This window comes from Rhodnius prolixus, unplaced genomic scaffold (genome assembly GCF_049639745.1).
Source record: "Rhodnius prolixus isolate KJV_2025 unplaced genomic scaffold, Rpr scaffold_12, whole genome shotgun sequence".
Lineage (NCBI taxonomy): Eukaryota > Metazoa > Arthropoda > Insecta > Hemiptera > Reduviidae > Rhodnius > Rhodnius prolixus.
Genome location: NW_027411635.1, coordinates 15,563,424 through 15,577,732, shown reverse-complemented (window position 1 = coordinate 15,577,732; position 14,309 = coordinate 15,563,424). Strand labels below are relative to the sequence as shown.

Here is a 14,309-nt window from a genome sequence, read left to right as displayed (position 1 = left end):
TTTTATAAGATATGATAATTAATTTAATACACTTCTTACTGTACAATATTATTTCTTTTCAAGAACCAACAAATGCATTCAAAAATAAGTTAAATTCAAATGCTAAAATTTAAACGATGTAAGAAAAAGAATTTTATTCGAACGGTTGTAGGTTGATTGTTTTACACCGTATCTGACTTCAGTTCCAACGCCCAGACATGTTGAGGCCATCCCGTCCTTCCTTTACTTTTCTTTCCATCATCACAATTTTGTTCGCAAGGTGGTGTCTATAAAATAAACAAAATTTATATTAACTTTGCATTATTGTTTTGAATTAATATTAAATTGTGTTTATAGCATTTAACTGTAAAGGTTGTTTCTATCAGAACTATCATTAATTGTTTGGAAAGATTATTTCAATTGGAAGCTGTAAATTCAATAAAAAGTTTTGTTTCCTTTATTTTTATATCAGAATTTTTTATTTCATAAAAAAATTAAAGTATCATAGAACTTTTTCAAGGAAACCTGCTTAATTTTTTAGTTCATCAACCGGACTCTATTGTTTGCACATTTTCAGATAATATGTTAAGCGTGCAAGACCTAGCTGAAGTACAATCAAAATACACACCCTATTTAATCAATGTCAAAATCAAAATCAGCAGATATAATGAGAGGTATAAGTGCTGAAACATATTGCTGCCCTTGGATTTACTCAGCCCGTTGATGGAGATACTGACAATAAGATGTCTGTGAGATTACCAATATAAATTTAATCACTTATTTTAGAAAATGTATATTTTGAAAAACTGAAGATCTTCATTTGTCACTGGAATTATTGTCAGTATGTGCATTATAGTCAGAGGTTTTAAAGTATATTTATTTATTTATTAAAGTTAATTCAAAGTATACTTATTAAAGTAGATAAATCTACAAATATTTAGAGGTAATAAAAAATTAGATCTTTGATGCATTCACGCATTCAGACCGTTTTCTAAAAACCACTTTTTAGCTCAGAAGATCCCCATTAGCACATATTAGGTACTAACTAGAGGATGCCAAAATGAGGTTTAAGTCAAAATTGGTCGACCACAAGTACCACCTTTTCTAAATAAATTTTTAAAAGCATCTCACAGACCACACATGGTAAGCGCAAAGGGTTGTTTGGGATTCGCAATAGATCTTTTAAGTCGCACGAATATGGCTTTATAGCTCCCTCACAATACAACTCTAATCCAGGGTTTTTTTTGGGAACGTTGATCACACTTTTCTATCAACATCGTCAGTTTATAGTAGCTAACGCATATGTGATGATAAAAATGTTGTGAACATACCCGTAGGGGGAAGTGGACCTAGCCACTTCTTCAGGGATCTTGGCGTCCCTGCGGGTGAACCCAGTCTAACAACACGAACAACACTCAATACTAACATCGCCCCATACTCATACTACAACACATAGGTCCTGTAGAGGTAGTTAATGTGCTCACAATGAACAGTTTACAGACACCTACAGTAAACATTCAAACATACATTCACTTGAGAATACTCCTTCCTACTTAAGAGAACCACTCTAGATGTTTTAAGTCACAAGAGATTTGACTTTACGGCTAGTTTCTCTTTAATCTGAACATTTAAGAGAAAGAACATTTAAGTAGAGTATTGGATCTAGTTTGAGTAAGTCCAGGCTTCGAGTCACTGACTGAGTCGAGACTGAAGACTGAGAAAAAAATTGAGAACACTTGATCATCAAATTAAGAACACCTGGTGACTAGAGGATCGTTTTGGTTGACTATGACTGATGTCCGCCTTAAATCCATGGCCTAAATCTTCTGTCTCCAGCACACCTAAGAGATAGCCAATGTAGGAGGTAGCTAAACGTAGTGTCTTTATTTTAGAGAGTTTGGTATCAGCCGGCACATTTGGTATGCACTCTCTTAATTCGGCGAAAGCATTGTTGATGCTCTAAAAAATAAAATAAACTAAAATGAATAAATAAATAAAATAATGTAAAAACAAATATGTACATACATACTGGTCAACTGTTTAGATATTACAAAAGAGGTAAGAATAAATCTACAGCAATCATGAATAACCGGCTAAGTTTACTTTTTAGGGCAACAGTTTTTTTAACTTTCAGTAATATTCTGATTTTTAAAGATTTATTTAAATATTACTTATTTATTCAAATTGCTTTCTTTTCATGAAAAAAGAAAGAACTAGTTGTGAGTCATAGCTTATTATATTCGACTAGTTTTGTCCAGAAGTGGATCACTTATTTGCATAATTATTAATGACATTTTAAAAATAATTCACTAGTCTAAATACAAAATCGTAAAATGTGGCAATTGAAACTGTATAATGCGAAAAGCTATTTCAACTAGTTCTTAAACATAACGAAAAATAAATAAACAAATATATGTTATAACGAAACATCGAGTCTTCTTAGAAATTAGTTTAGTTATGGGTTGTTTCAGGGTAAAAGCAAAACGAAATGTATCTTTTTTTGTTGTTTCATCTTTCATTTATCGCCAAAAGACATTAGTCTATTTATTTATTTTTTAAACGGCTGATAGGCAACCAATTTTTAAGAAGAGGCAATTTCGTTTTCAAAAATTTTCTTTATATGGATCTATTTCCTCTGAGTGAGTAACAGAAAATAATAAATACTTTGTAGAATTATGGAGTTGAAAGAATGTCTAAAAGGCTTTTTAGATAAATTAAGTTATTGTTACTGTAAAATGAGGAGATACATTGTATCGCACTGCTAGACGTTGCGACAAAGACGGTTAACCCTCTATCCAGAAATCCTTGTAAATTATCTGTAGATTCTTGTTAAAGATTATTTTCAAAAATACACCAATGGACAAAGCAGAAACGCAACATATCAGTGAATAACTAACTAAGTTATGAAAGCCAAATATTATCGCTTTTACTTCGATAATATTTAAGGCTAACCCAAGAACTTAAAAAAGTTCTTCTCTGCCGAAAATTCGTATTGCTTTTTCGCAAAAATGCGACTTGGCCTTCATACTCATAGTTGCTATAGAAATATGCTCAACGTGAGTATTTAGCGAAGTCTTTAGTCACATTCCATGAGCATAATTCTTTTTTAAATGTTCGCCTATATTAGTATAAGTTCATAACATGTGGAATCTGTTCCATTTTAGACTCACATATTATGATTAGAATATAAAAATTGACTCATTACTTATTTAAACTTGCATTAATAACACTTGTTTTATATCTAATTAAAAATTTACAAAAAGCTATTTCAACTATATTAGTTGCGAAAGAGAATTAGATTAGTGAAGATGCTCTAAGTGAGTTGAATTTAAGTGAAATCTTTTAGTTATTTGAAAAATAACATTTCCCAAAATGTTTAAAATAATTTGGATTATGTTAAATCTATTCTTCACAATATGAATTCTCTTTGTTGAATTGCATACTATACAAGTAATGGGAGTGTACCTAAAAAAAATAATAGTTTCTCTAACTGAATAAGATTCACGGACTTTAGAACAATGCCTGCTCTGCTGAGTCTATTTCTACATTATATCCCATTTAAAAAATAAGTTCAATTGTCAGATTTGGTTAGAAAACGATAACTGTTCAGGCAGTCAGGCTACGTTTAAGAACCCTGGTTTTCACTTCCAAGCTGGTGTTAGAATGTTCTAGGAAATTAGTAGGGCTTAAAGATATTCGTCTGGTTTCTGTGACCAGTCATGAACGGATTTCAGGTGACGAGTAGATGGGTAAGCTGTCCAAATTGGGAGCTTTAATCCGTCACAAAGCAGCTGTTATCTTGTTGGGTTTCCAGGCGTGGTCGCAGTATTCATCTTTTTAGATGAGGTCTGTGGGTTGTTTACAGTTCAAATGTTTACGATCGGGGTCGATTGTGAGATGCTGTTGCATCAGTTGGTTCTATTACAGATCACTGTAGTTTAGGAAGGACACAATGGGATTCTTACTCGATTCCTTCTTTAAAGTTTTTTGAGTTAGAGAAGGAAAGACGCATCCATCTCGTAAGGGGGTTGTTTATGGTGCAAATAGGTGAGTTTCAGGATCTTTGGTAGGAACAAGATGACGGTGTAGGCTGCTTTCCCTTAAGTTGGTTACTCGATTTGTTCGGACAGCTATGATTCTTAGTGGACTCTGTCCTAAACTTGGGTTTTTTCACCAAAGTCGATCGGTGGTATTGTTTCTCTTTAGAATGTATCAGCCCAAAGAGGGTTTGGATAGCATACGGTTTCCCGTATCCCGTATTACTTGCATATCAAAGTTTCCGTTCAGAAAAAATGAAAGAAACAATTTAGCGTCATATACAACAGATGGCAGACACTTAAATTTGTGAAATATTCATAAAAATTAGAGAATTGATAATTTTTTTTTAAAAATTGAAAAACAGTCTTTATTTTTTACACAACCCATTCATGCAGAAATTAATTTTTTACTTATTGCATGTATTTTAAAGTGTCATAGTCATAACCTTAGAGGCGATTTCTTGATGTACCTGTGTCCTGCGCCGCTCCTTCTTGTTAGCTGTGGTCCTCCGGCGGACCACTCTTACCACTTGTTGTCCCACCGTGTTGTCCCAGCCAGTATTGTTTTCTATTTCTGTATTGTTCGCTCCGTCACCAGTCCACCACCATCTTTCTTCGTTATCACATTCTCCAGTGGTTTCTGTTAATCGTAACTTATAAATGCTCCAAGAAGAGCTAGCAAGAACTAGTTTTTTTAGATTTAGAAGTTTAGTCTGGGATGATGGTTATTTAACCTTCACGAGTAACGCGACTGAGCACGTGCAGAACTATAGTTAACAATCAAAGCCAAAGATCATTGTTTAATGTGTAATAAGAACGAACCGGAAACATTAATTGTTTATCAGCTGCCCAGTCTATGAAAGTTTTAGAATCCCACTTCATATAAACAAATATAACAATCCAAAAGAAGAACTTTGTAAATTAATTAATAATTTTGAAGAGAAAAATATGTACGCAATTTTTAATTGTTTAAACAAAGTGTTTAAACTAAGATCTTAAACTTAACAAAGTTTGTAAAGTGAACATGAACTCCTTTGAACAGATACATTGTATCTCTATACAAATAAAGATAATAATAATAGTAAAATAACACACTCGGAAATGCGAAACACAATAATTTTTACGATGTGGTACAATTCAGCATGATTTACAGCCAAGTGGTACGCGAGCCAAAAAAGGTTGGGAAACTCTATTCTAAAGGGTCATTAAGCTTTATGGTACGTAATTCTCTCTCATTTCTCTTATACAGGATGTTCATTTTAAGACGGCTCAAATGCATTTCATGCTTAAACGGTTGATCTGAGCGAAAAAATGGTAGAGGAAAAATTTGTTGCCCGTCACCTCTAGTTTCAGAATATGTGACTTGATTTTATATTCCTGCCCGCAGACGCGCGACCAAAAGTGAGGGTTCGCAGTTGACCCCCATTTTCATATACACCGTTTTAAAGAGTATAAAAGAAACCGCAATTCGATATCTTTAAAATTAAAGGTGCTAGGCCATTTCAAAATCTGGTATTTTATTAATCATATTTCAATTTTTTAACTTGTTATCAAAGAGATAGTAGTGTACGAGATAGGTCATTTTACGTATTTTTTCATCCTCTTTCTACTGAAAATATTGCCAAGGCAGTAAAGCTAGTATTTTTCTTAATATCGGGAAATAAGTCGTTTTCCGAGTGATTTTTCTTTATCTTTGATAACAAGTAAAAAAAATTGAAATATGATTAATAAATACCAGATTTTGAAATGGCCTAGCACCTTTAATTTTGAAGATATCGAATTACGGTTTCCGGCTGCTTTCATAACTTTTTATACCCTTTTAAACGATGACTATGAAAATGGGAGTCAACTGCAAACCCTCACTTTTGGTCGCGCGTCAGCCGCATATGCAGGCAGGACTCTAAAATCAAGTCACATATTCTGAAACTAGAGGTGACGGGTAACAAATTTTTCCTCTACCATTTTTCGCTCAGAACAACCGTTTAAGCATGAAATGCATTTGAGCCGTCTTAAAATGAACACCCTGTATAGTGACAAAAACCGAGATGCGAAACTAAATTCCAAAATTTGCAGAAAATCCGTCGAAAATACTACATTACTGATTTTTTGAGATTTTTTATTTATTTATTTAAGCTTTGTACAATGATGAAAAACGTATAAATCTACAACTTAACATATATTTAAAATTTGATTAAAAATAATTCTAGCAAAGAAGGTGGTTAGATTCCCTCTCAAAGGCCAATTTTGGGTCAGATACAGTCAGATCCTATCTCTTCCTATTTTAATCCTATTTTAAGGAGAGTTAAATCTGTTGCATAAAAATCCGTATTTGGAGAATATTCCTGCACCAGAAATAGCCCGTAATCTCAGTAGATGGTCCACTTTCTCGAAAAATGGCTTCTATTCATTTCTGTAAAGTCTTAAATATATTACGAACACTTTAAGTTTAGAAAATTGGGAGAAGTCTGGGCAGGATTTCCCATATAAGTATATACTTTATGGTTACAAACTGTATATTGTTAGTAAGGAATAAATATAATTCAAATTTTGAAGGAAATTTGTGATTTAGAATGTCGTACATGTGTTCACACTTTTTTAATTGTTGTTGTTTTTTTTTTATTGTATCATAATACATTCCTTAACTATTGTATTATTATTATATTTGAGAAACAATAATTAAAATAGTCTTTAAAACCTCCCTTTTTTTTATCTGACCGAACAAACAACAAATCAGAAAATTATTAAACCTCTACTTTCATTACAATTATCAAAAACTTCGCTTCAGCAACTCATTTCGGTATTGCGATCTGAGTAATAAATTGTTACTTTTTCGCTGTCTGAAAAATCAGAGCCCAAATCTACATTACAATCCCATAAATCAATAAAATATTAGTCATTTTTCATTATTTTTAAGTTGGGGATATTAATATTGAACACTAACTGGCCATCAATAGTACAGCGTAAAGATAAACAAAAATAAAAGAAATAGAAAAACGAATATTTTATTTAGAGATAAATCAGGAAAAAGTTACATAACTGGACGCCGTGGTAAACTTGTTATTTGTTCATTATTTTTTTTAATTTAATACCCGTCTAATCATTGGCGTCCGGAGCTTCTTACATTGCACGTCTAGGCTCTGGACAGTGTTCTCTCGTTTCAAATAACACTGTTCATTACTGGACAGTGAGCTGTTCCAGTCTCGCCGGTATCTGATCCTGTTTGTCTTGAATCAGTCAACGTTGAATGGCTATACCGATGCATTGCCTGTGATTAGAGTAACATGGAATATCATGCTAGGATAAGATTCTAGCGCAATCAACCATTTAGTATCATGAAAACAAAAAACGCAAAGCCACTTCAGTAGCCCGTATTCAAGGGAATCCAAATTTACCTTGTCTTCATTGCACTGCCTTGAAAATATTTAATGAAGTGGACAAATTTCTTTCACGGTTACTCTAAACTACATTATTTCGCCTACTGTGTACAGATTTCCAAACAATGGAAACTTATACAAAGTTTAAACCTGCCTGTTATACGTATATGGTTTTCTGTTTTTTTGAATCCGTGATATCCCTGCAATGCCTAACCAAAAACTCCATAGATTTAGCGAACTTCTTACGCACTTCTTCAATGTGCTCTGCGAATTGGAATCCCCGGTAAATGAGCATTCCAAGTTCCCTCACTAGTTTAACTCTAATTCAGGAGAGAATTCCTAAAAGTGTAAGAGACCAAACGCGTGTTTTTCTTTCTATTGAAGGTAATTGTAGCGCATTTCTTAATGTTTAGATCCAAGCAGTTCTTTTATTGGCCAATCACTAAGGTAATTCAGATCTTTCTGTAACATCTAAGTCGAATCAAAGTTTAGGCGAATCATTAATTAAAGCCAGAAACATCTAAGTTACAATCTTAGATTATCTTGTAACTCTCGATTGAACATTTATTTCCACTGGAGATGCCGTTTCATCATCGAATTGGGAATATTTGTTAATTTAGATTTGTAATATGAACTCTATATTTATTCAAAGTAAACTTTTTTTTTTCGTCAAGAGATTTTTGAAAATCTTTTCAAAGTTAGTGAACTTGTTAGGACCAGTTGTTGACACTTGTATAAACGGAAACGCCTAATTAAGTACTACTTGAAATAACTTTTGTAGAGCATCTTTTGTAACGTCAAACAATTTCGAGCATTAAGTATACATTATTTTTTTTTCTCTTTATGAATGGCCAGTCAGCAGAATAATAAACATTTAACTAACCTTCGTAATAAAAGAAAGTTTTTAGAGGAGAAAAAATTTACACAAAAAACAAAATGTAATTTTTAGAGATAATGTGAAGCGAAGTACTTCAAAGGAAATTAAAGAGGTCATATTGACTTATTTTAATCGCGTGATCTGATTGCTGTCAGAACTCGGTAAGTTTTAGTTTGCGTTTGGCCTCAGGATGCTATTAGACACTTCAAAGGTATCGTGCTCATGCAAAACTTCTCTCGTTAATTATAAAATAATTTAATATTTTATAAAAATAGTACGAAACAATGGCAATCACTAATTACGATAGCAAACCGATAGAAAAACAATTTAGGAAACAAACGTTTATGCCGAAGGATAATCGCCGTGTTCAAAAACTTTTTACAGAACATAAATATCTGACTAAAACGTTTGTTGGAATTTAGAAATAGATTCACTTATAATCATAAGTAATTCATTAGATGAAACGGAACTCATTGAAATTCGCTGGGATTTTGAACAAGAAAAGTTTTTTACAGACTTCAATGTCAGCGTGTACCTTGTTGGAATGTTTTGAGCTCACAAGAACAGTATGTAAAATTTTTGTGATTTGCCTATTTGCCAGAAAGTTGTCTGATGGTGATTGAAGAATATGTTTCTACAGGTACCACCTGGAAATGACTGAAGATCCGCCCTAGACTAAGACATATATCGCAGGAAGATGAATTTGGAAAGATAAATTTAAGTGTCATTATTGGATCGGACAGTAAGCTTTTAGACATAATCAGCTAATCAAAAGTGCCCTATTTTTATTAAATAAATTTTTCTGCGTTTTTAATTTTATTTTCTCTAAAAACGGCTCCTGCGATTTGCTTTAAATTTGTTATAATTATTGGCCATGACCTCTAATGTGCTATTTAAGTAAAATCTATCCACCTTTACTCTATTTTAGAATATTGTTCATCGTTTTTGGTGACTGGATCATTGATCCGAAAAGCCAGTTTCTGTTTTTTATTCATTGTTTTTGTAACCAAACTTTCAACCTGAGAACTAGATTAGATACAGGGCTTATACTTATTAGCAATTATAATATTGTTTACAGTGTTACATTAGAGTATCTTAACAGACAAAACAGAAGACACACCAACCTTAAATGTAATAACGTAAAAAAAATATGATTGTCAACAAATATGAGCACGAAACTTGGTAAAAGATAATTAAAAATTATGTCTGAAATTGGCAATAATCTTTCTTTCTTTTAGATTAATGAATCATTTACCAAAAACGGTGAACAATATTCTGCAGTACATTTTCTGGTTTTTGACGATTACCTCCGTAAATGGTTTAAATGAAGTTATGAATGTTTTTGAACGCGCTAATTACATTTCATGTATTAATACATTTTGCTAGGATAGTAAATAGTTTTTTTTTGGAGGATATTGCCATGTACTCGCTTCTCTCGTAGCGAATCTATATGGCACAGAAAAAGGGAAATCAGATTGCGGATACTCAAGACACCTCTGAAATTTTTAGGTTCGCTCAAAAAATGGATTGAAAAATGGATTAACGCATACTTTATAGCACGTTAAAGTTTATAGTATTCTAAAAAAACGTTCATGACTTGGAGAATGATTTAAGTGAGCTCCTTTTTTCGAGTATAAGAGACTAAAAATACTTCATTAAGTACGGGACTAGTTCAAAGTGTTTTTATCCTGTTTCGTTTCACTAATATTACAACAGGACTTTTGGGAGAAATACCATGAAATCCTGATCCCTCCTAAGTCTTTAAAATAAGTTAAAATCCAAAGTAAGGTCTCTAAAGAATAATAAGAACAATTTAATGGTTCAGTTATCGACATTATTAATATCTTTTTTTATTATATTATTATTTTTCGAATTATGTAGTTTTTGCTTCATACGAAGTACAAATGAATACCAACGTTTCAAAGAATCCGTCCATTTAGGACATCAATATAAATGTGTACGTGAACATATCGGACCCTCTAGTTCTTTTTTCAATTTTTATAATGAAATTAAATCGCTTTCATTTTCTAATATTTATCATAGATATTTATTCCGTTTAATTTTATTGTGTTATTATTTTTCATTCTTTAAATGTAAGAAATGAAATTGCATTCATATTTTAATGTCCGCCACATAGACTCCTCCGACGATCGATTGATAACATCTTTATTATAAAATTATAAAATGTATATGTTCTTTTAACTATTATTTGTACCGTATTTTTAAATAAAGTCTACTACTACTACATTATTAATATCTTAATGAAATATTTGTTGATTATAGAGGAGATAGATTTTGAAAAAAATTAATTTACTCATGTTTTAGCAAATTTATTGCCTTTTTTAGAATTCTGCACTCTACATTATTTTTTTTCTCACCAATTTAAAAATGTATTTCTTTATTTTCTTTTCTGTATGTGTGTTTAATGCATTAATAATATTAATTCTTTTGTACAGACTATGAAAAAGACAATAAATATGTTTAAACATTGGTAATTAAAGTTTTTAAATTATGTACCACTCTTTAATAATCATTAAATATTTAAATAAGAAAGAGACACTGGCTGTGTTTTTATCGTGTAAACTAGCAAAAATACAATTTAGTACTTTAGGATTGGAAAACTATTAAATTTAACGGAATGTACCAATTTACTTTCACGACACTCTTTCTAAAGATTGTTTACTACAATTTTCTAGAAGGAAAAACTATAATATTGGGCTAAATGGCTAGAAATTTTGGATGAAATTGATTATAATGAGGACTTACCGTGAGTGTACGGGTACTGGGCGTACGAGTAGATGTAGCTCATGAGAGTGGAGTGACGGTGCAGTCGCAGCAGAGTGCAGCTCCAACTTGATCGGCCGGGAGACGCCCCTATACAGAACTCCGCCCTCAATGCTACTACGTAAATATTTAAGAGTTCTATTTTCTCTATTTTTTTTTATTTTTCCTGTTTTTTTTTTAACCTCTAACAAATATTGAGAGTGATTCTAGACAAATTAGCCACATGTCTCTTTTTTTTTTTACAGTTAAATTATCTAAATGACTTTTCTTTTTTTTTCTTAATTTTAATGCATAAAGGATGATTTCCAAAATGAAGTGTGAGGCATTTATAAAGCTCTCTGCGAGTCTTTGCCAATCGGCATTTAACAACAGGAGCATAACTACTAATCAGTTTAAGCCTATTCAAATTAATTAAAAAATTGAATCTTTCCAGTTTAGTTTGTATGTTCCATTTTCCAGCATTTGTTAGATAATCATTTCTTTCTTTGATTTTAACCGTCGTTCACGCATTTTTTGCCATAATCCTTGATCGATTTTAGGAGCTTCATTCACCAACGGAGGTAGAAATTTCTATTTCAACTTATAATTCCATCTTGCTAACTAACTATAAAATTGCTAACCATATTTTTGACAAATCTTTCTTTAATTCCGTGCTCTACGAATAAACGAAGCCCCTAACTCCTTCAAGGACATGTAGGTAGTTTTTTTCACTTCTATAGATTACTATTTGAGGAGTTTGAGACTACAAAGGCAAGGTGTAAGAATGGTAAGAATGCTCTGCCATCAGAAATTTAATTTGGTAATACGTACTGAGTTGACTGCACTAATGTGTACAAAATACGCTTGGCATTGAAGTACAATGTTCGAAACAGAAATTAAGGAAATTCCAGCAAAACTAATGAAGATTCTCTATTTTTTCCTATTTTCTGAACTACCGGATCAAAAAATAGCCGACCTAATGTGTACAAAATACGCTTGGCATTGAAGTACAATGTTCGAAACCGAAATTAAGGAAATTCCAGCAAAACTAATGAAGATTCTCTATTTTTTCCTATTTTCTGAACTACCGGATCAAAAAATAGCCGACCTAATGTGTACAAAATACGCTTGGCATTGAAGTACAATGTTCGAAACCGAAATTAAGGAAATTCCAGCAAAACAAATGAAGATTCTCTATTTTTTCCTTTTTCTGAATCTCTATAAACAAAACCAGCCGACCTAATGTGTATAATATACGCTTGATATTGAAGTACAGGGTTAGAAACAGAAATCATGGAAATTCCAGCAAAACTAATGAAGATTCTCTATTTTTCCCTGTTTTCTGAACTACCGGATCAAAAAATAGTCGACCTAACGTGTACAATATACGCTCGATCTAAAAATACAATGTTCGAAACAGAAATTAAGGAAATTCCAGCAAAACTAATGAAGATTCTTTATTTTTCCCTGTTTTCTGAACTACCGGATCTAAAAATAGCCGACCCAATGTGTATAATACACGGTTGGCATTCAAATACAGTGTTCGAAACAGAAATCATGGAAATTCCAGCAAAACTAATGAAGATTCTCTATTTTTCCCTGTTTTCTGAACTACCGGATCAAAAAATAGCCGACCCAATGTGTATAATACACGGTTGGCATTCAAATACAGTGTTCGAAACAGAAATCATGGAAATTCCAGCAAAACTAATGAAGTTTCTCTATTTTTCCCTGTTTTCTGAACTACCGGATCAAAAAATAGCCGACCCAATGTGTATAATACACGGTTGGCATTCAAATACAGTGTTCGAAACAGAAATCATGGAAATTCCAGCAAAACTAATGAAGTTTCTCTATTTTTCCCTGTTTTCTGAACTACCGGATCAAAAAATAGCCGACCCAATGTGTATAATACACGGTTGGCATTCAAATACAGTGTTCGAAACAGAAATCATGGAAATTCCAGCAAAACTAATGAAGTTTCTCTATTTTTCCCTGTTTTCTGAACTACCGGATCAAAAAATAGCCGACCCAATGTGTATAATACACGGTTGGCATTCAAATACAGTGTTCGAAACAGAAATCATGGAAATTCCAGCAAAACTAATGAAGATTCTCTATTTTCCCCCTTTTTCTGAACTACCGGATCAAAAAATAGTCGGCCTAACGTGTACAATATACGCTCGATCTAAAAATACAATGTTCGAAACAGAAATTAAGGAAATTCCAGCAAAACTAATGAAGATTCTCTATTTTTCCCTGTTTTCTGAACTACCGGATCAAAAAATAGCCGACCCAATGTGTATAATATACGCTTGTCCTAAAAATACAATGTTCGAAACAGAAATTAAGGAAATTCCAGCAAAACTAATGAAGATTCTCTATTTTTCCCAGTTTTCTGAACTACCGGATCAAAAAATAGCCGACCCAATGTGTATAATATACGCTCGTCCTAAAAATACAATGTTCGAAACAGAAATTAAGGAAATTCAAGCAAAACTAATGAAGTTTCTCTATTTTTCCCTGTTTTCTGAACTACCGGATCAAAAAATAGCCGACCCAATGTGTATAATACACGGTTGGCATTCAAATACAGTGTTCGAAACAGAAATCATGGAAATTCCAGCAAAACTAATGAAGATTCTCTATTTTCCCCCTTTTTCTGAACTACCGGATCAAAAAATAGTCGGCCTAACGTGTACAATATACGCTCGATCTAAAAATACAATGTTCGAAACAGAAATTAAGGAAATTCCAGCAAAACTAATGAAGATTCTCTATTTTTTCCTTTTTCTGAATCTCTATAAACAAAACCAGCCGACCTAATGTGTATAATATACGCTTGATATTGAAGTACAGGGTTAGAAACAGAAATCATGGAAATTCCAGCAAAACTAATGAAGATTCTCTATTTTTCCCTGTTTTCTGAACTACCGGATCAAAAAATAGCCGACCCAATGTGTATAATATACGCTCGTCCTAAAAATACAATGTTCGAAACAGAAATTAAGGAAATTCCAGCAAAACTAATGAAGATTCTCTATTTTTCCCTGATTTCTGAACTACCGGATCAAAAAATAGCCGACCCAATGTGTATAATACACGGTTGGCATTCAAATACAGTGTTAGAAACAGAAATCATGGAAATTCCAGCAAAACTAATGATGATTCTCTATTTTCCCCCTTTTTCTGAACTACCGGATCAAAAAATAGTCGGCCTAACGTGTACAATATACGCTCGATCTAAAAATACAATGTTCGAAACAGAAATTAAGGAAA

At 32.5% G+C, this 14,309-nt stretch overlaps 1 protein-coding gene across 2 annotated transcripts; it reads right to left on the bottom strand.

Annotated features, from left to right (window-relative positions):
• On the bottom strand, positions 1–11,180 carry LOC141461752 (heart- and neural crest derivatives-expressed protein 2-like). 2 transcript variants are annotated; one of them, XM_074143050.1, is made up of 4 exons: positions 11,034–11,180; positions 4,463–4,656; positions 1,738–1,938; positions 1–266 (listed from the first exon to the last, which is right to left on the bottom strand). In XM_074143050.1, exons 1-4 carry the CDS (start codon positions 11,074–11,076, stop codon positions 162–164), a joined length of 543 nt encoding a protein of 180 aa, XP_073999151.1. In that variant the 5' UTR covers positions 11,077–11,180; the 3' UTR covers positions 1–161. The 2 variants fall into 2 exon arrangements, with proteins under 2 accessions (XP_073999151.1, XP_073999152.1); XM_074143051.1 differs by having other exon boundaries at positions 4,487–4,656.
• Between the last annotated feature and the right edge of the window lie 3,129 nt (positions 11,181–14,309).

Bases quoted from the DNA above. Each gene is read 5' to 3' on its own strand.
- LOC141461752 (XM_074143050.1), bottom strand. From the start codon at position 11,076: ATGAGCTACATCTACTCGTACGCCCAGTACCCGTACACTCACG. The intron at 4,657-11,033 runs GTAAGTCCTCAT...TACGATTAACAG, and splicing joins CCAGTACCCGTACACTCACG to AAACCACTGGAGAATGTGAT. The intron at 1,939-4,462 runs GTTATGACTATG...TTTATTTTTTAG, and splicing joins ATCAAGAAATCGCCTCTAAG to AGCATCAACAATGCTTTCGC.